At 41.5% G+C, this 23,350-nt stretch overlaps 1 protein-coding gene across 1 annotated transcript in view; it reads left to right on the forward strand.

Moving 5' to 3' along the window:
• LOC124622661 (tyrosine-protein kinase CSK) overlaps positions 1 to 21,997 on the forward strand; it is a 285,377-nt gene extending 263,380 nt beyond the window's left edge. The window contains exon 10 of the mRNA XM_047148456.1: positions 21,779 to 21,997. Coding sequence (XP_047004412.1) covers positions 21,779 to 21,826 — 48 coding nt within the window. The 3' untranslated portion in view covers positions 21,827 to 21,997. The remainder of the gene's footprint in view (positions 1 to 21,778) is intronic.
• Positions 21,998 to 23,350: the final 1,353 nt, after the last annotated feature.

A 23,350-nucleotide genomic window follows, 5' to 3' on the forward strand; every position in this document is an offset into this window, starting at 1 on the left:
CCAGCCAGCTGCCTTCCCCACCTTCTACGATCAAACCACCGTCTGATGAACCGCCGGTGCCTCAACTGCCGGCACGTCCATTTTCCATCAAGATTTTTCGGTGGCATCAGGGCTGACGACGCTCCGCCTCTACGCTGGGGGCTGATGTGGCGACGGCGCAGATCGCTCGCTCGTTCCGCAGAGCCGTCAGCTGACCGCGAAGTTATGTCAAAGAAGTTCGTGAGCTCGCCGCCTACGCCGCTGACGCGCGCGCTTGTTCCACGCGTTAAGAGAGACACTATTAGACTCTGTGGTTTCTAGTTGTCAATATTATTATTCCGTTGTTATCTGTCACAGCGACGAGTTTACTTATCCTTTTCATTTCCAATAAATGTTCCTGTTGTCAATGTACATGACTTCCTTTTACGTAGAAGAGAATGGAGCATTTTGTAACACAGAAGAAAGAATAACGTTCGCGTTTGCCGCGTGCTGTTCGCCCACGTATCATAAGCAATTTCGCGGCTGTCTTATAGCTATATAAGATAGGTCTCAAAGGGATGAACATTTTTAAGAAAATATTTCTTTACATTAGAAAAATTGAAGCTATATTTAAGAAAATTGGTATTTCACTTCTCGGTTAGCTATAAGGAAAAATTTGTTAGGGCATGAAAGTTGCTATGGAATTATCTCCACAAGAACGGTAAAGGCATGATTAGCAAAAGCTTAGGACTCTAGCTACCAGAATCGCTTTTTGATCAGAAGTACATTGGGAAAAGACCATTCTTATACGGCCTTAATTAGCATGAAAAGCGTAGGAGAAGTTGTAATTTGTGAAATGCGATTAAATGAAAACGAAAGAAATCTCTGCAGGCCATACAGACAAGGCGAGCGAAGCAGCGGGCACTGTAGTATACAGAGAAGTTGCAGCATTAGAAAATTGCAGCGAAATGCAGGAAGATCTGCAGCGAATAGGCACTTGATGCAGGGAGTGGCAACTGACTCTTAACATAGACAAATGTAATGTATTGCGAATACACAGAAAGAAGGATCCTTTATTGTATGATTATATGATAGCGGACCAAACACTGGTAGCAGTTACTTCTGCAAAATATCTGGAAGTATGCGTACGGAACAATTTGAAGTGGAATAATCATACAAAATTAATTGTTGGTAAGGCGTGTGCCAGGTTGAGATTCATTGGGAGAGTCCTTACAAAATGTAGTCCATCAACAAAGAAGGTGGCTTACGAAACACTCGTTCGACCTATAATTGAGTATTGCTCATCAGTGTGGAATCCGTACCAGGTCGAGTCGACAGAGGAGATAGAGAAGATCCACGTTTCGTCACAGGGTTATTTGGTAAGTGTGATAGCGTTACGGAGATGTTTAGCAAACTCAAGTGGCAGACTTTGCAAGAGAGGCGCTCTGCATCGCGGTGTAGCTTGCTCGCCAGCTTTCGAGAGGGTGCGTTTCTGGATGAGGTATCGAATATATTGCTTCCTCCTACTTATACCTCCCGAGGAGATCACGAATGTAAAATTAGAGAGATTCGAGAGCGCACGGAGGCTTTCCGGCAGTCGTTCTTCCCGCGAACCATACGCGACTGGAACAGGAAAGGGAGGTAATGACAGTGGCACGTAAAGTGCCCTCCGCCACACACCGTTGGGTGGCTTGCGGAGTATAACTGTAGATGTAGATGTACAACAATGTGTGGTCTAGAATAAAGAGCTTGCCATTTTTTTTCGATAAAGACGGTTTAGGGGCTCGTTCTGAGGAGAATATTGCCTTCAGTTTTGTATTGTGTTATTTGTCCTAGCCTTTTATCAAACTGGGACTTTCTCTTTTGAGCATTATGGCGCAGTTCTTGTAAAACTCGGCTATCTGATTTTCTTCGTTGCCATCTAACTTGGGTACTTTCGGCACGGGGTCTATCATTCATTCTTTTCTATTTCGTTGAACATAATCTCCGAAGGCGCGTGTTTCATAGACGAATGAGGTAAATTATTAAATACATTTTCAAATAGTTACATAGTCAATACATTTTGACTGCTGTTTTGATGCATATGATCTTATAAATTTATTAAATTCTCTAAATACCCGTCAATGGGGTGGCTTCCGGATTAAAAATGTGCTTATTACTATGTTCCCTCATAAACGATTTAAATTTATGACCTAAGAAGTAAGATGCGTTAGCTTACAAGATATTGTCGGGTATTCCTACCCTTGAAATGTAATTCTGTATGATTCTTTTACAAATAGATGTTGCTTTGGGATACAATTTAACATCTTTAGAAAACAGATGATATAATGCTACTATATACTTATTGCTACCTCTGGCAGACGGTATAGAACCAGCTACGTCACAAGATACTAACTGAAAGTTTTCGTAGGAATTGTGGGATGTAATACAATCTACCACATCTGTTCATTGAACAGATGAAATGAGACACTTAAAGTAGTAGATGAGTTTTGCTATTTGGGGAGCAAAATAACTGATGATGGTCGAAGTAGAGAGGATATAAAATGTAGACTGGCAATGGCAAGGCAAGCGTTTCTGAAGAAGAGAAATTTGTTAACATCGAGTATAGATTTAAGTGTCAGGAAGTCTTTCCTGAAAGTATTTGTATGGAGTGTAGCCTTGTATGGAAGTGAAACATGGCCGATAAATAATTTAGACAAAATGAGAATAGAAGATTTCGAGAAATGGTTCTCCAGAAGAATCCTGAAGATTATTAGATGGGTAGATCACGTAACTAATGAGGGGAGGTATTGAATAGAATTGAGGAGAAGAGGAATTTGTGGCACAATTTGACTTGAAGAAGGGGTCGGTTGGTAGGACACGTTCAGAGGCATCAAGGGATCATCAGTTTAGTATTGGAGGGAAGCGCAGCGGGTAAAAATCGTAGAGGGAGACCAAGCCGTGAACATATTGAGCAGATTCAGAAGGATGTAGATTGCCATAGTTACTCGGAGATGAAGAAACTTGCACAGGATAGAGTTTTGGGGTCACGGCAATATCACCTTTTTGTTTAGGGTAGACAATGGAGTAATAATACTTCCGGCTTCTTTGCTTTTTATTTTTTACTTTTCAGTGTTTACTTTATCATGTAGTTTCTTTGCTTCATTGATTGCCTGCCTAAAACATCCATATGAGAGTCTCAAAGAAAATTAAAAATCACATAGTATTGAGCCAACTACTTTTCATTCTCTATATAAATGATATGAGTACACTAAAGGGTCAAAATGTCGTTATACGTGCTGATGATACATCTGTTGCAGCTAGTGATAGCACTTAAAATGACCTGGAGAAAAACTTACTCTGAACTCAGAAAATGCATACCACTATTTCAGTAGTAACAGTTTGTTCATAAATGGTACACAAAAAATGTACATGCAGTTTCGAGCCAGCAGAAATATCCACACCGAAAATATCAGCCTAAAATATGGAAACAGAGACCTACAAGAGACAAGTAGCTATATATAAGTATGTGGGTGTGGTGATAAACCTGGGGAAATAATGTTGATAATGTGTATCCAAAAATCTGTACGATTCTTATCAGTCCTGTAATGTATTACTCTGATTTTCTTGCTTGTTTCAAGCTGTCTCACCTGGCATCATGTAAAATGATCTAAGGAGAAATAAACATAAACGTTATCCTTGTTGTTTTATCAGACATCGGTTTTGTTTGTGTTACATGTGCCTGCTGTTCATCTATTACTAATGCAGTAACCTCGCATATACAATCTGTGTACGGAAATTGTATGACAAACTGTCACGTAAAACAATAATACCGTTCCATTCGTTGCACGATTTTCGTAAGTAGTCTATCAATACAAGTGAATATTCGTGAAATGGCCAAGTAGATCAACACATCAAGTTATGTGAAACCTTTCATATTCAAGTTAATGAATTATGGATATTGGAGTTATGTTTCGTACAAATACACTATAAGACACTGTAATACATTCGCTTTCTTTTACTAAGGGAAATACTCAGTCTGGAATTACATTGTTACTAGAAACTTTGTTGCTTTTTTGGAAAACCACTTGTCAAATGCTTTGTTTAAGAGCACTGAAAATGCCAGAACCAAAATATAAATCTAACGCCAGCATTGCATTAATTTCTCCATTTGTAGAATGTGCAGCTACAATTTATCTTTCAGTAATCACTCAATAATACTAGCTTCCTCATACACAAATGAAATATCGTATTTGGAGAGATCTTTAATGCGGTGGATCACTGAAACTGTGTACGTTCGTAATACGCAGGCTTCAATACGAGAAACACCGAATACATCAACAACTTTCTAGACTCTGAGAAGCTCATCTGCAGAAACCAGAACGTTTTTAGGAAACAGTCGTCACGCGAGACACAGCTGGCCCTTTTTGTGCACGATATGCAACAGGCTCTAGATACCGACTCCCAGGTTGATGCCATATTTCTCGACTTTCCAAAAGCGTTCGACTCAGTTCCGCACTGTCGCTTGCTCCAAAAAGCGCGCGCTTACGGTCTATCCGATGACGTATACGGTTGGACAGAAAGTTTTCAAACAGACAGAGAGCAGTATGTCGTGCTGAATGGGATGAATTAAACAGGAACAAGCGTAACTTCAGGAGTGCCCCAGGGCAGCGTAGTAGGCCCGCTGCTTTTTACGATTTACATAAACGATCTGGTTGATGGTATTGACAGCGGCCTTAGACTGTTTGCCGATGATGCTGTAGTCTACAGGAAAGTAGTATCACACGAAAGTTTTGAACAAATCAATGAGGATTTGCAGAAAATAAATGCGTGGTGTAATGACTGGCAGTTATCTCTCAATATTAGTAAGTGTAACCTACTGCATATAACAAGGCGAAAATCCCCATTAATGTACGAGTACAAAATAAATGCCCAGTCTTTGGAAGCGGTAACATCCGTCAAGTAGCTGGGTTTGACTGTTCGAAATGATCTCAAATGGAATGATCAGATTATACAAGTAACGGGCAAGGCGAACTCTAGATTGCGGTTTATTGGTAGCGATGCAGTCCTTCAACAAAGGAAATTGCTCACAATACGTTAGTTTGTGTAGTCTTAGAGCATTGTTCGTTTGTATGGGACCCTTACCAATTGGGTCGCATTCAAGAGATTGAAAAGGACCAAAGAAGAGCGGCAAGATTCGTGAGTGGTACATTTAGCCATCGCGAGATCGTTACAAATTTCATACAAAGTTTGAAGTGGGATACACTTTTAGATAGACGACGCGCTAAACAGAAGGGGCTGCTCACTAAATTCCGAAATCCGATCTTCTCCGAGGATGTAGAGTATATATTATTACCACCAACTTTCAAATCGCGCAATGATCACCATTCAAAGATAAGCGAAATTAGAGCTCGTACTTACGCGTTCAGGCGTTTTTCCCTCGTGCGATCCGCGAGTGGAACAGACGGGGGGGGGGAATATGACTTTGGTGCGAACTGTGCCCTCCGCCACACACCGCTTGGAGACTAGCGGAGTATGTATGTAGAACTTCGGAAACCTTGAAATTAAGATGGCGGCTGTTATTTACTTGCCTCTGGCAACCCGCTGGCTGACTGGCTACTGTATATGACGTCATGAATTTAACTTTCAGTCAATCAGCCGACCAGCGGGACGCGAGACGCAAGTAAAATTGAATTTCGGAAACAGTTTTCTGCTGGTCGTGTTTACATGTTACGGTCTGAAGCGGCTTTGCTAGCCCAGTTAAATATGGCGCCTGAAAAACAGCTTTTACGGTTTCTCATTTAATCAGCACAATCGCTATTTCTCTTCAATTAGACGAGGTGTAAACAGCTTCAGTCTAATATTTCAGCTTATCCTTCACTGTACAAAAATCCACTCTGTCCGTATTAGCAGAAAATTTTTAAAAACAAAACGATATCTGAGAACCCAAACACGTTTCAAAACCGGTTACGTTGACATGGGACCGAAAATCAATTCCGGAATTGGAAAACCGGCAACAGGAAGTGAATTTCCAGAATATATTTTGAAGTATTTACCTGATTAACCAGAAACGCTATTGGGAAATCGTTTACGAAATCCGGTTTTAGGAACCTCAGGTAAACGGAGTGACTGTCAACTCTAAATTAATTCCTATCACTGAAACTCCTTGCCTTACTTTCCTGAATTCACTTAAAAATTAATTATCAGTTATTTTTAATAACAAAATTTTTCCTTTTCACAAAGACAATTACTTTCAGGTAAGGTGGAAGGTACTTCTGAAATAAAAGTTTTGAATATCTTCACATTATGTATTTTCACAACTAAAAGTCATAAGCCACACACGAGCTGACACAATACAAACAACATGCGAAAAGATGAGCTGAGACACAATGACAAAATGAGAGGGAGATACTACTGTCTCTATTATTTATAGACTTAAACAAAACAAAAGTAGACTAACTATAACTTCTTACAACTAGAAGTTTTTGGTGCAATACTTAATCATTTGAAATAGTTATTCTTAAATAATTCACAATTGTCAAAAATATTAACGAAGTTATATTAGGGCCGCATAAGAGTGGTTTCAGTCTGTTTAGGGGGCTGTAGAAGGACTGGAAGGGAAACACCATTATTGAGATTGTTAGGAGAAGGCGGGACAGCTTTTTGGGGCGAAGTCTGGCATGTTGTTGCAGTTTGATGTTGGTTTGGCGTCCCGGCGGAGGTTCGAGTCCTCCATCGGGCATGGGTGTGTGTGTGTTTGTCCTTAGGATAATTTGGGTTAAGTAGTGTGTAAGCTTAGGGACTGATGACCTTAGCAGTTAAGTCTCATAAGGTTTGACACACATTTGAACATTTTGGTTTGGCGGATAATACCACCCAAGGAAAAATAAGTGGTGGATAACTTCAGGATTTTGTAGGAGAAGGGTGGAGTGGAAATTGGCAGACGAGCTATACAGATCACAGATTAGCTGGGTAAGTGCAAGAGACTGCTGCACCTGAAGCTGTAAAAGAGGCTAGTGTAGAGTAAGATTATATCCAGAACAGATACTTTCAATGCTAGGCCTTTGGGAGTAACTCCCAGGGAAAAGCTAGTTTCAAGAAACAGAATATGGGACCATAGTTTGATAGTGCAAAAGCGTTTTTCCGAAAGGAATTATATGGTATGTGATGGGATTCTTCATGGTAAGAGAGGAGGGTCTGCAGTATTGGAGATGGTGGGAGTGGCATGAAAGAAGAGCAGAGGGTGGGAAAGATAGGAAAAACAGAAAAATTCGTAAGAAAATCTTGAGAACGGACAAGGGTTAACAGGAGGTATTGAGTGAGAAGGAGGCACTGACTTCGGAAACTTGAAACTTAAATACATTTATATGTGTTTTCCCCTGCCGCCGCTTTGTGAGTAGATTTCTGTATCCATACAATTAAATTATATTTTCAGATATTGACCATTTTATATATATATATATATATATATATATATATATATATATATATATATATATATATAGTTTCAAATATAGCTTTCTCTTGCATTTACTTCGGTAAACTGTGACCTGTATGCCTTATCCACCAGTTTCCACTCAACCAGACTTCTCTCCTACAAAATCCTGTAGTTACACACCCCTCATGTTTCCTTGGATGGTATCATCCGCCAACTCAACTTCAAACTGCAACAACATGCCAGACTTCACCTCAAAAAGCTATCCTACCTTCTCCCAAACTACATCAACTGTGGCATGTCCCTCTGTCTCCTTCTGCAGCTCTCTAAAACAGCTGCACCATCAATCACCACTCCTCTCCTACAAACCAAGCTGGGCCAAACTTCTTCACATCCCCCAATCTTCAAAACTGCTTCCCAGACCAATGAAGACATATAATCACAGGAACCAGTCGAAACAGTGCAGTGTTCTCAACCTCGCATCTAAGGCACTCAACCTTCCAGATTTATCTGTATTATCGAAGGGTCTCACCTTCAGCCCTAAACCTGCATTTCAAATGGTTCAAATGGCTCTGAGCACTATGGGATTTAACATCTGAGGTCATCAGGCCTCTAGACGTAGAGCTACTTCAACCTGACTAACCTACGGACATCACACACATCCATGCCCGAGGCAGGATTCGAACCTGCGCCGGTAGCAGCAGCGAGGTTCCAGACTGAAGCGCCTAGAACCGCTCCGCCAGAGAGGCCGGCAAACCTGCATTTAATCGCGCTGTTTTGTGAAGGATCTAATTTCCTTCACATGTAATGGCAACTAGAAATATGACTTTGCAGCCCAATCCCAAAACCCTTCTAGCATCAAACCTGACCTTGAATCCTGCCTTGAACAGCTCTGAGAACGATACCAACTTGATCCAACAACACGAACTCAGAATCATCCCTTACAAGCCTTCCAAGGATTCCTGACATCCAGTATTGCTTCAAAATGCTTCCTAAGTTCCTTACAACATTAACCTAACCTGTCATCTGCAGAACTCCAGGCTTTTTGTTCCTTAAAAGGTGATGATTCCATCATTGCCTTCCTAGTGAACAATGAATCTACCACTGTGGTATTTGACCAATGGGAATATGTAAGCGAAGGTCTACGTCAGCTGGCTGACACCTTTATGTACAGCATCCCTTTTACCTTCTTCCTAAGATCCACAAACCAGTCATACACGCCGTTCCATAGTTGCTGGCTTCTAAGAACCATCGAATGTATACCTGCCTTAGTTGATCACCACCTTGAACCCATAGTACAAAGAATTCCCTCCTATATTAAAGACACGAACCACGTCCTAGGTCATCTGAAATCTGTTCTTGTCCCACTCCCACCACAAACCTTGCTTGTCACCATTGATGCCACCACCCTCTATACTTACATCCCTCATATACATGCTCTGTCTGTTGCTGAACATTTCCTCAGTCAGTGCCCACCTGACTCATAACATCTCTCCTACTCACCTGAGTCGAGACATCCTTCCAACTCACCTTAATCAGCTTTATACTTGCCAGTAAATATAATTTACCATTGACAGGCAGGCATACAAACAGATGAGGGCCATAGCCATGGGTAACAATATAGCTCCTTCCTATGGTAGCCTTTTCGTGAATGACTTGGAGGGGGTTTCCTGGGATCCATAAGCCTTCAGCCTCTGGATTGGTTTGGATCCATTTAATGACATCCTAGCCATATGAACTCATTGCAAGTTTGACCATTTAAAATTCTTGAATCATTTAATTCATTCTCCCAATGAAATTTCACATGGTACTAGTCCGAATCGCATGCCACTTTCCTTGACATTGATCTCACCCTCAGCGAAGGTCAGGTACACACTTCTGTCCACATTAAACCTGCCATCCTGTCCATGTCAAAAGTTTCCTCACTTACACACTTGGTATTCGAGGCAAAAGTATTTGTTCAGATGCAGACTCTTTACAAAAATATACCACCATTCTCACCTCAGCCTTCACTGTATGTAATAACTCCAAAAGCCTAATTCATTAGCAGACTTACTGGGCCTTCACATCCAGTCCTGCTACTGCTAATCCCTCCTAAAACAACTTAGGAGTACACATCTTGTCACTCAGCATTATCCTGGTCTTTAATGTACTAATCAGCTGCTTCGACAAGGCTACGACTTCCCTAAATTATGCCCTGAAATGTGATCCATTCTGCAAGACATTTTGCCTACCACACCTAGAATAGTTTTTCGTCGTCCTCAAAATCTTCGCAAGGTCCTTGTCAGGCTCCACCCTCCTTCTGCACCCATCTCTCTACCCCCTGGCTGCTACTACTTCTGTGACTGTCCCTGCTGTCAGACTTGCGCTATGCACCCCCCCCCCTCCACCACCACCACCTATACTACCACTGTAAAAGGCAAATCAGACATTATCAAAGGAAGAGACATCTGTGAAATGACACATGTCATATTTAAGCTGTTATGTAAATATGTTCAGCATTTTACATCGGCATGACTATCATCACATTATCAGTCATAATGAATGGGCACAGGCAGAGGGTGTTATACTGGCAACACTCAATATCCTGTTGCAAAGCATGCTCTACAGCATGACAGTCGTGGCCTTGGTGCCTTCCCCCAGAAACCAGTTTCTCAGAACTCTGCAGAGGTGAACTGGCGCTACAACATGTCGTTTGTTCTCATCACTCACCTGGCGTTAATTTACGTCAGCTTCTTGAGTCTCATCATTTCTTCACAGTAGCCATTCCTTTCTTCACTCCATTTTAGTTTTCTATTTGTTTCCTTTTCTGACCTATCTAACGTCTGTGCAAACTAAGTTGACACTCGACATGTTGGCTGATGTGTGTGAGCTTAAAGGCATTTCACATTTATGGTTGCTCTCATCGGCCACCACGTCGAGTGTCAACTTAGTTTGCGCAGACAGTATTTTTCCCGTTCTGTTCCCTCTGCGAATTAAGGGGATATGGAATCACCTATCCCCGCAATGTTAATATATGCCTACTATAGGGAACATTTTCTCACAAACTACTGGAGACAGAGAGGTAAAAATTTTACTGTATGTGCATTCATATGTTACAACAATACTGAAACAACAGTTTATTGTCAAAGTATTTTCTTACAGAGATATTGTACATTTATTTTTAAGTAAATTTTTTCCATCGCTTTTTACTAGACTATCACCACTAAGTCTTTTGTAAATCAAGTAATTAAAAAATCGTTGTTTCAGTATGTAATAGGGACCTATGTCACTACGTCATAAAAATTTCAGACTTCTAGGTTGACCAGTACCTGAGATAATGTTCCTAGATGAAGTAAAAAGTAAACTTACGGGAAACGGAGAAAGAAGATTAAAACATTCCTGATCCGTAGCTAATACCCCCTTCACAGTCTTCATAATCATCTTCAAGTCTTCTTTTGGCACCCCTCTGCACCTGTCTTGCTTTTTTCACTAATGTCTTGATCATATTATCAGCATGCCTTAGTCTGTGCTGATCTAAAAAGAACATAGCACGTACCGTACGGGAACCAACACACATACCCAACTTTTGAAGGACCTGGCATTTAGTTATATTTCCAAGATTGAAGGTTGCCACAGCATCATACACACCAAAATGTAGTGTATTAATTCCGACAAACACTGTTTTTGGGAGACGATGCCATATCACACTATTCAAGCACTTGTTGGGGTTCTGCGTTTTTCCGTGAAGACATTTCATCAGAAGACTTCTGTCAGCCAGATCTCTGAAAATGGGCTTTATTTCTGCCATGATGGCTGATGGTAGACTGTGGTGGTGAATGTATTTCTCTCCTGTTGTTAGTCCCCTATTGTATTTACACCAGCTGTTTTCACCTTTGGGGCACAAACCATGTTGTGGATGCTCATCCGTGGATGCGGTGTGGAAATATAAAGCCCATATAGCTCTCCTCATTTCTTCAAGATTGCCTGTATTTTGCCTGATTGCAAGGCCATAGCAGTTCTGAATGTGGTCTATTATGGAATCAGTCAATCTTCCTCTGCCATCCAAGGTTTTCCCATCATATAGTTTTTTCCCTTTCATAACTGATTTTAACGTTCTCAGCCTGGCACCCATTCTCTTCTGCACATGTCCTATACATTCAAGTTTGCTTATATTTACACTGTTCCCATATGGTTTGCTTTCCAAAACTTCTTTGAATGCTTTAGAGTCACCATCTCCCAGATATTTGACATAGCGAACGTTATACCACTGTGAAGAGCGATGAAAAATTTTCTTCACCCCAGCAACCTCCATGCCACCACTACTACCATAATAATTAGCAATACAGTCATCACTGTGTTCATTTTTCAGCCTGCCTGTGCACCTACAGTATTTAGACATTATTGCAACATCAATAACCTTGCCAGTATCAACACTAGTTGCTGTTACAACACCATTGTTGGAGGTGTGGCCCCTTTTCTGCCACGTGCCATCAAACGCCACTGTGAGGTCACGACTGCCGTCATTTTCTTCCACTGCTTCTTCCACAGCAACCTGCATTGACTTCTGTGCTACATCTTCAACTGCAGATCCTAGTACATAATTGTAAGCTTCAAACTTTGAAGGTGCACTTGGAAGATTTAGAACACCACATAGCATATCACCAGCTGCTTTGCCCTTACCAATTGCTCGCAATCCATAAACTAACCTAATATTTACACTATAAAGTTCAGTTTTCTTGTATCCATTATTTACAGTTACTGAAACCGAACTTGGAAACTTACAGCTGTATTTACAAACACTGCATATTAAATTAAACTGGGCAGCCAGGCCAACATGGGATTCTACTTTCAGAGAAACGTTTCCATGACATTTTTTGCAGCACAAACTGTTTTCAAGAGCTTCACACAATATATTCGTATCAATGAGTTCAAAAACTTCATTCCCTCTATCAAGTAAATTATATTTCTCTTCCAAATCTCTTAGTTTTTTATGAGAAGCACTGTTTTCATTTGGTGTAAGTTCGTTCGGCAAATCAGTAATAAGTGGATTCACATTTTCCAACAGTGATGATGATGAACTGCTTTGCTTTGCTAATGAATCATTATTTCTTTTCTTTTGCCAGTTCACACGCTTTTTAAATACTTTTGCTTTAGCTCTAGGCATTTTCACTGCGAAAAATGAAGCACTAAATACGAAATAACTCAACAACAACTACTTTCTTATATCACACTGTTTACAAAACAGTCCCGCCACAAAGTCAAAGAGTAACTTGAGGAAACCAGAGAGAAACATTTTCGGGCAACTAGTGTATAAATAGTCGCTGGAAACCGGGATATTTGAATTCATGTCACTTTAAAGGTACTGCCAAAAAGTTCATGGTCAGCCACGAGAGACGTGTATAACTAAAGCGCAATACCCGATCTCACAAATATATAAAAATAAAATAGTTATAATTGTAGTAGAGCTATGTATGATACGTCATTTTAAAGAGGAAACATGGCAGAATATAATACGCCAATAAAAAAAATTCGATTTTTTAACCCAAAATCCGATTCCGTATCCCCTTAACGAGCATTTCGCTCTCATTTAAATTTTATGGCCGAAAGAGTCAACCTGCAGTGATTGTGAAACGAATACTGTCGTCGAGGACCGTGTGCCACAAAGGGCGCAGATTCACCACGAGATGGGGAAATTCGCAGGTGTCTATTTTCTATAGAGACAGACGAGAACCTACGTCGTAGGGAAACCCAGTAGAAGGCTTTAGGGGTCAAGGAGAAGCAGCAGTGTTAAATATGGCGGCCATAAGATCAGCCATAAAGGGAAACATTTATGAAAACTGTTTAATTCTGTAATAGTGCAGGGAATGAAGCCACAGTAATTTTAATTTGCCATTCTCCATAAAATTTCATGGCGATCCCAATAAAACTTTAATATTGATCATATCTATAATAGTTTAGGATTTACTGTTAAAGTGAAATTAACAAGTTTTGTAACAAAGACCTGAATGCTAAAATCAGCACGCTTTGGTCGATCTTAACGATCGACATTTCATATAGAAGCGCATAATTAAAAGGACAGACGTTGGAAATATCAACTCTGTAACTTTATTTGTTTAAGAGATATAGTAAATTTAAATTATCAGTATTTTCAGTTAAGCATCAGATCATTTCCTCCACACAAAACACATTGAATGATGACTGCATGACACCTTATTAGGTGTCATTAGGTAATAGAATAATTGTTGTAAAGTTTAGTGCATAATAGTAACTTTTGTTCTTTGTTTATTTATCAGAAAGCACATCGGTGCAGGGCTGCTGGCCGTGACATCCAGCATTAAGAATGAAACTGTATTGATTTTATGTAAAACAATTTAACGTTTATTATGTAATGGATATTATTGTTACTTTATTTAGAACGTGAAAGTGGTCAAGCTTTGATTATTTAAATATGTTAAAATGTAATGTAATGTAGAGTAAGCTGTAGCCAATCAGATGGACGGCTTCAGGAAAAGGGAACTGCGCTAGTCAGTTGAGCGAAGATTTTCGGCGCGCGGGAAACGCGGTCGGAGACGGGCAGAGGACAATTCTGGTCTACACACAAAGGTAACGATTCGGATGGAGAGTCGAAAACGGACAGTTCGGCTGGAGACACCAAAGTGAACAGTTCGGATTGAGACGCGAAAGCGAACGGTCGGTCTTCAGGCAGCTAGGAAGTGAAACGACTTAGGAAATTTCGTGTTGTGTGTGAAACCCCCGCTAATCACGCAGGGCTAACAGGTAATTAGGATTGTGGAAAGGGCCAAGGGAGTTGCGGTCGGATTCATTTCACAATTGCAATTTATTATCATTTAGTTCACAAATACACTTTTGAAAGAATTAAATTTGCTTCGCGGCTGAAGGTCTCCAAACAGATGCTTTAGAATAAATCCAATTTTGAAAGACATGATACACAGTTACATTTACGAATGAGATAAGTCGTATACATATATGAGATCAACATGCGGAGCGGCTGAAGGCCGCCGGATTAAATCTTCAAAATTCCAAATATACTATGATGATTACTGAAGGCAGAAGGCCACAATGTTTTAAGATGCTGACAGGGCCGATGGCCCACAAGGTGCACAGGAAGAGATAAACATACGCAATAAGATGGCTGAAGGCCGCAAGGTTAAATTCTGCAAATTAAGGAAATATATATTACAACAATCGGTAAAACAATACATTAATTTTAAAAACTTCCTTTACATCACCAACGGCGGAAGGCCCACAATAACTTGTAAAATCTTTCAGGGGAAATTAAAATAACCTTTCAAAAGCAGAAGGCGATAATGTTTGGACTTGAAGGAAACTCTGAGAACATGTTTCCAGTGCTGAAGGCCCACAACTAACATTGCCAAATTAAAAATATAAAATATAGTTAAATTACAACAACATTAACACTGCCAAAAGGATAATTAAGACAACGGCACTCAGGAGTGTCCAATGGATCGGTCTGCCCTCGTTCACTTAGGCGAGACAGGTGGTGAGTCAAACTACACTTAATTCGTGCGAACCCAACCAAGGGACAGTCACGGACCGACGGCTAACCGCTTGCTTGCCACGACGGAGTACACGACAATTCAAGGCCCCTGAAAAGTTACAAGTATCACTATCCCCAAACAGAAGCGTATGTGAACTGAGCTGTTAAAACTACACACCATGTTGGGCAGCAACAACCGGTGAGGAAAAGACACTGGCTAAAAATTACACTGGCTAGAACACTAACGGCCACAATGCAGAAAATTCCACTGGTTCACTGAACTACGAAGCAAGATAATACGGTTAACTTCACCCAAAATGAACACTGCCTGAATTTACGGCAGCGGCCAGGGCAGCTAACCAGAACACTAACGGTCACAAGGCAGAAAATTCCGCTGGTGCACTTAACTATGGATAAATTAATTCAATCAATTCCTCCTGACGGGTGCTATCTCGAATACTCCACTCGTTGTCATTCACAGGAAAACTTCCACAACAGCAACGCCGGAACCAACAACGTAATCCTCAAAACAACGTAACCTTCACGATGCTCGTATCGATCGGACAGCTCCAGACAGACTCCGACACTGCGCAGAGACCGCCAGCGGCCCAGTCAACTACGCCGCACGGTGATGTCCTCGGATCAACCGACCGATCAACAATCCACCAAAGGTCAGGCCCAGTGTAAGTGACGCGTGGCGGCAATGGTCGGGCGGGTGACGTCCTCGCAGGGCTCACTGCTGCTGCAAGCCGGCGACTGGCTGGCCCGGACTGGGCTCCGGACGCGTTGCAACTGACTGCCGGGGTGCAACTCACGACCCCAACTGCCGCCGTGAACTCTCCTCCTCGCACGTTCCGACCCACACCGCGACAGATGACAACCGGGAAGTCATAGCAGCCGAGCAAAGATCCTATCAGAGGGGACATATCGTTACGCGCTACTAGCGCCGATGACGGTCAGGTGTAGTGGCGTAACAAGACAGCTACGCCACACTGAAGTAGCCGAAAGGCACGCGTAATCTCACTTAGGCTAGATAGAGGTCTGAAACAGGATTCATAATGAATGTGATAAAGAAAAGAACGTAGCTACTAGAACACTTAACTTTTATATCGTCCTTTGGTATACAGCATTCTTGATGATACAAGTGAGACTCTATCTTGAGGTACATGTAATGTTACAAATGGCGCCTTGCTAGGTCGTAGCCATGGACTTAGCTGAAGGCTATTCTAACTGTCTCTCGGCAAATGAGAGAAAGGCTTCGTCAGTGTAGTCGCTAGCAAAGTCGTCGTACAACTGGGGCGAGTGCTATTCCGTATCTCGAGACCTGCCTTGTGGTGGCGCTCGGTCTGCGATCACACAGTGGCGACACGCGGGTCCGACATGTACTAAATGGACCGCGGCCGATTTAAGCTACCACCTAGCAAGTGTGGTGTCTGGCGGTGACACCACATCAGGCAAAACAGCAACTCAGTAACACCAGTAATTTAAATCAACGTGATGAGATGGAAATACGTTAAAACAGGGTGTAAAATACCAAATGGTGGGGCGGCGAGCCATGCACGGCTCAGTGTGGTATCCCGGGACTTCGTCACTGAGGGTGGGCAGCAGCGCGCCTGGTGTTAACTCTAACTTTTTGCGTAGATAACTTGCATTTGAGATTGTGAATGATCTAACTGTGTCAAATGGATATGCGCTCGAGTGTAACAGTAACTCTAAATACTACCACTTTCGTTATTAATTTGCTTTCTGAATAAACATTATTCTAACCAAGTCGGAACTGTGTGCTTATATCATTCATGGGTCGTTAATTTAGTTCCCGACATTATTATTACTGTTATTATATGTTATGTTAACTTTGTATTTCGCAAACTTGCCATGAGCCAGACAATTTAACCAAAGGATCACAAGTGTCAACTTCAGGGCGTGTAATGCGACACGTGCGGTTCAACCCCTGGACGAGTTTGAGCCAAGACAATTGCGACGAAGAGGAACCGCATGTGAGCCCGAACATCTTTGGGATGTTAGCTCGCACCTCTCACATCACATACAATTCACTGATCTTTCCGCTATTATTAACTTGCGCACAATGTTTTGGCAGTAGTCTCTGTCTTGCGTACAACCCTATCTTTCACCTTTAAGTTGTCAGGTTTTCAAATATGGTCCGCCGCAGTCCCCAACAAAGTCTTTCCGTCTCGTCTTCTACAATAAGTCTCCCTTGAGATGGGGTTCTGGGTGAATTTTCCGAACTCTACTCCTTTTCCTAAAACTCACCCCCTATTCCTTCACCCTCTTCCTTCCCCATTCAGTTCTTCCACCACAAGAAGGAGCCACTGGCTCCGTAAGCTTGCAGACTTTAATACCTTTATATGTGTTAACAGAATCTTCCGTCGGTTCTTGGTAGAACAACATTGTAATAAATGAAAAGCATCAGTTTTCTTTTGCTCTACAGTATTACTTTTAGTGTTAACCGGTTTTCGGCTTACAAGGTCATCTTCAGACATTTACTATTATCACCTTTATATGTGTGTTCTCCTGCCGCCACTTGGTGAGTACATTTTTTATCTATCCAAGTACACAACATTTTCAAAAATTGATTATCTTTGTTGATTTAAAATGCTTCGTTAGCTGTTATTTCGAAATACAGTACACATCTGTGTATTGTGTAAGTGTGGGACACTTCTTTATGTTAGGACGCCAATGTACATTATAATTAGTTCATTATATATAAATTGTTTGATTTCATTATTTGTCTGGAGATTGCTTGTGGTGAAACCAAAATTGTCCTTTCATTGTTTAAATATGAATTCATAAGCAGACTCAGTAATGAGGCCTTAATGTAAAAACGTGTAAACCATCCGAATCAGTTTTGCTGTATCTGTTGAAACATGATATTTGCCAGCCAGAAATGCCGTATTATTTCAGAATAGCCTACCACCAATATTTTGGTGGAGAAATTAAGTGATCAAGACAAACCGTGAGCACATCATGTTTGTTGCAATTCCTGTTTTGAAAATTTATTTGGAGCGATCAGTAAAACTCAGCGTTCAGTGGCCTATGCCATTCCACTGATTTGGAGGGAACTCGCCAATCATGTAGATAACTGATGTTTCCGCATGGCACCTGCTATTCACAAATGTCTGTCAAGAAAGAAGTCCTTGAACATTACACACCCCAACATTCCATCAACTATCCGTCCAGTTCCACATGGGCTTCATCTGACTTTACCAAATTTACCAGCGGACTACAGTCTGGAGGCAAATGTTGATGATGCCAAAATGGAAAAATCATCCCATAAAATACCCTTTGGTTCAACATCAAAGTATCTTGATTTAGTAGGTGTATCAGTGTGAGCCACAAAGACTAACTGAAGGTGATCTAGATTATATAATTTGAGACCAACACCTATCAAAAACGAAGCGTAGCTTCCAGGTTGTAGACTGGAACAGTGGAATCTTCTGCAACCACATGATAATGTACAGGACTTTTAAAAAAGGGGATAATCTAAATGATTCCTGTGACTTTAATGTTTTCGTGACAGGTTTTAATGTTGTGCTCGGACTGGAGGCTGTTCATACATGTATCAAAGCTTAGTTTCAAAGCTGTGTTGTTACATAATGAGAATTGTAGGTCTTCCGTTCCAATAGGCCATGCTACCCATATGAAGGAAACGTATGCAAATGTCATATTACTTCTGCAAACAATAAAGTACAAAGACCGCTCCTGGCGAATCTGTGGAGACCTCGAGGTGGTTGCAGTATTGTTGGGCATGCAGTCGATATACACAAAATAGTGCTGTTTCCTGTGCGTTTGAGATATTCTGGATCGATCTGCACACTACAGCGGAAAACATTGGTCTTACAGGGAAACTCTGCGGCCCAGATATAAGAAAGTCCAGCACAGTCTGCTGGCAGATCGAAATAAAATTAGTCTACCACCTTTACACATCAAGTTCGGTGCCATGAAGAATTCTGTAAAGGAAATGAACAAGAACGGAGATTCTTTCAAGTACCAGAGAGACGAAGTCCCACAGTTTAGTGAGGTGAAATTGAGGGAAGTAATCGTCATTAGTCCTGAAATTCGTAGCATTCTTGTTTATCAAAACTTTGGCTTAGTCCTCCAGAGCTATGAGTAAGAAGCTTGGGTAGCCTATAAAAATGTTGTGCATAGCTTCTTGGGTAACAAAAGAGCTGCAAATTATTTCCAGGAGGTGAACAATTTGATAGACAAGCATCGTCACTTAGGTTGCAACATATCTCTCCTACAACTATCATTTAAATTTTTTACAGAAAATTGCTGTGCAATAGGTGACAGACTTTGAACGGGGAATGACAGGTGGAGCTCCATTTCGAATATCGTTAAGGAATTCAGTACTCCGCGATCGCCAGTGTCAAGAGTCTGCCGAAAATACCAAAATTCAGCCATTACCTCTCACCACAGACAACACAGTGGCTGACAGCCTTCACTAAACGACTAAGAGCACCGACGTTTGCATAAAGTTGTCAGTGTTAACAGACGAGCAACACTGCGTGCAATAACCACAGACTTCAATGTGGTACACACGACGAACGTATCTTTCAGGACAGGGCGGCGAAATATGACGCTAATGAGCTATGGCTTCAGACGACCTAGCAAGTGCCTTTGCTTACAGCTCTTGTGGCCATACTGGTTGGATCCTAGACGACAGAGAAACTTTGGCCTGGTGAGATGAGTCCCGATTTAAGTTTTAAGAGGTGATGGTAGGGTTCGAATGTGGTGTAGGCCCCACGAAGAAATGGACACAGATTGACACTGCGCAATCTGGTGGTGGCTCAATAATCATGTGGCCTGTGTTTACATGGAATGGACTTGATCCTCGATTGTGGTCGGCTACTGAGAGACCATTTGCAACAATTCATATACTTCATGTTCCCAAACAACGATAGAACTTTTATAGAGGAAAATGCACCCTGTCACCAGGCCAATTGGTTATAGGAACATTGCAGACAATTTGAGCTAACGATTTAACCACCCTGATCGCCTGACGTGAGTCGCATAGAACATTTATGGGACTTAATATTTCTACAGGGGACTTCAACGACTTGTTGAGTCCATGCCACGTGGAACTGCTGTAGTTGTGGACAACGTCCCATACCTCAAACTGATATGTTTACCTTTTTCCACCATTTCTGGAAGTTTGTAACATCATCGCGGGTTCACTAAGTATTTTGATCCCCAGAACAAAAGAACCTTTCTCAGAAAGTAAAATGAGGCGATACCAAAGTTTATGCAACACACAAAAAAGCATTTTGTTCTCGAAAGAGGTACATAGGTAAATAAGTTTTCTGAGACGCATGTAATCCACTCCCTCCTCTTATAACACTTTATGGTTCTGTAGCACAACATGACGCAAGTAATTCAGTCCTGATGAGAAACATAACAAGCACGCTTTGTCCCACAGTCTGTTTCTTTTCACGGATCCTATTGCTCATAGATTGTTATTTAAAGACTCGTGGACAACTTGTTTTTCAGCAGAATGATCCATACATTATTTTACTAAGTATTGTATGGAGAACAAACAGCAAAGGAGGGTTCCCAGCTACAACAATGAAGAGTTCTGCCCACATAAACTTCTGCAGGGGGAGGGGGAAACTCATTCCCCCTCCATTTCCTAGAATCTAGAGCACGGAGTTCTTATTCACTGCAGTACTCATACACTTTTAAAAGTAGTTTCTTATGATATTGCAAAAACCTCTCGTATAGCAGCTCTATGTGTCTGGTCACAGTAAGATAAAACTACGACAGTTACCATCTTCTTTTTAGAAAATGTAACACCCGCCACTCGATTATGGAGCACGGGGACCTTTCGTTTTGCAAGTCAATCTGTCTTCCACAACAATGAGCTTGCTGTTGTTCCGCGTATCAAAAGAAGGCGAGAAGTAGCCTCTCTTTGTATGCCGTGCCGACTTACTTTACTACCTTCTTCGAAATGTTGTTGTCAAGCTGACTACGAAGCGTTCCACAGCTTGAACTGTGCGGCTCAGCTCCCTTCGGATTCCTGTGGTCTGTCTGTACTAGATTCGCTTCTGTGATGTTCTCGTTCTGGTGGAAGCATTGGGCTCATTGCGGCAGATCGATTTCAATGACGGTGGCCGCGAGATGGCACCAGGTGCAAGGCAGTCTTCTGGAGAGGCTGTGGCCAAACAAAAGGATTTAAGACGCAACCGCCAGAACGGACAGGAGACCCCATCGGTTTGCAGGACGAGAAGCGCACGGCTGCTTGCGTTCGGTTCAAGGGGATCATCATCCTCTCCGGTCGTTTTTCCACTGTTTAGTGATCTTTAACTTGTCTTATTTAATGGAGTGGCCGTAGTGCTGTGATCCGGGACGCGAATGTTCATCCTAGAGACAAAACTCGTGACTGATGTCTCAGCTGTTTGTTTACCTGAATTCCCGGAAGAATGAGCCTGGATATGTCGCCTTGGGGGCAGTTATTTATTCAATTAATCTAAAGGCCCCTCTGGCGTTCTACTCTATATATTTCCTGACATCTTCGAAGTAATGGGCGTGTACCCTTAAAACCCACCTTGAACTGTGCAAGTTACTGCCTTCTCCGAAGTTGTCCTTAGCTGGGCGACTGTTTGGTTTGACTTTTGCGTCTGTTGGCCACCTGTTGAGCTGTTGTGGGTCTCCGTAACGTTTGTGTTTTGGTTCAATACGGCCGCTTGAGGCTGCGGGCCTTGGTTTCTGCCCATTACCTTTTGAGACCCTGGAAGCTCGGTGCTCCCATATTGAGAGTGGTTTCACAAAGACAATGTGCTATTTCGCACCAGACGTACATTCCCCTACTGGGTGTACTTATTAAAACTATTTCTGGACAAGTGGTATAGTATAGAATCGACCATAACACACGCCTTATTGTGTTCTAGTTTTGCCGACGTGAGGGCCATGCCTTCCAAAAGACGACGCCGGGCTGATGGGGTGGAAGGACGCCCAGATCTGCGACAACTGAAGGACGATGGCTCTGCAAACGGCTCATCGAAGCAAGAGTTACGTAAATCAATTTATATACATTCGCAAAGTTAAGTTGAAAGAACATTTTGGGGATGCCTCTCAAATGGTTGTGTATAATAAACAAGCAACAGGAATTTTTTGAAAGAAGGTATTAACCATGTAATAAAAACAACCATTTAAGAGACACCCCCAAAATTTGCTTTCAAGCCACACTTCCAATTATGTATAATTGCTTTAAAATATTACAAGTCTCAGTGATTGCACAATACTTAATAAAATCCTACCATTTCTTTCAGTTCGACAAACGGCAGGAAAATGGTTAATACCTTAAGAATTTTCCTGCCGTTTGTTGAACTGAAAGAAATGGTAGGATTTTATTAAGTATTTTGCAATTACTGAGCATTTTAATATTTTAAAGCAATTATACATAATTGGAAGCGTGGCTTGAAAGCAAATTTTAGGTGTGTCTCTTAAATGGTTGTTTTTATTACATGGTTAATACCTTCTTTTAAAAAAATTGTGTTGCTTGTTTGAGTGAGAGAAACATGTAAGATTTTGATAAATATTGTGGACTCATTGGGAGTTTCATATCATAAGGATTTGATACATATTCACTAAGTGGAATTTGAAGCTCATTTTTGGGGAGGCTCTCAATTTTTTTTCTCTTTAATGGTTATCACTTCCTTTAAGAACTGGGCAATTGTAAACCTTTCTCAAGTGCTTGAGTAGGCTTCTAGATTAAGCAATGTGTTTTTTATTTAAATCCTTTAGACCTTGTTACTATATTCCTTAAAACGCCGGAAATGTTTGCTTCTGGAAAAAAATTTTGAGTGTTGTTTAAATAAAGTGTGTGAACTAAACAGCAAAAAAAGTTTTCCCTGAACCATACCTAGCCATTCCACGTTCCCTTGGCGGTGTTCCTAAAACTCTTATTACGTTTTGATTGCTCATGTCACAAGAGTTGTGGAATCAAATTCCCCATCACAGTCTTCTTGATGTAATCAATGCTTCCTCGAGCATTGCTGGGTTTGCAAGAATACCGTGTGTGGTACAATGTGCTGTTCGTGATGTCTTAACGATCGCTTTCAGAGCAGCTTCGTTGTTTTCATCACGAGCTGGTTATCACTATGCCGATGGCATCGAAGAATACCTGACGTCTTGTCGTAGTACCGAAGGAAGTGTTACTTGCGTGAGAACGCTCAGTGAGTTCATTTCTACTTCGGCATCTATACTTTGCTGGCCACCCGACGGTGTCTGGCGGAGGGTCGCGCTACTTCTGGCACCAATAACTGATCCCCCCTTCCCTGTTCATTTCGAATGGCGTGTGGAAAATTATTGTCGGTAAGCTTCTGTAATAGCTCAAACTTCTCGAATTTTCTTTTTGTGGTCATTTCGCGACAAAGATGTTTGGGAAAGTTATATACTATCAGACTTCTCCCAAAACGTGCTTTCTTCGAAATTCAATGGTAAACCTTCCCATGACACCA

The sequence above is a fragment of the Schistocerca americana genome, chromosome 7, assembly GCF_021461395.2.
Source record: "Schistocerca americana isolate TAMUIC-IGC-003095 chromosome 7, iqSchAmer2.1, whole genome shotgun sequence".
In the NCBI taxonomy this organism is placed as follows: Eukaryota; Metazoa; Arthropoda; class Insecta; order Orthoptera; family Acrididae; genus Schistocerca; species Schistocerca americana.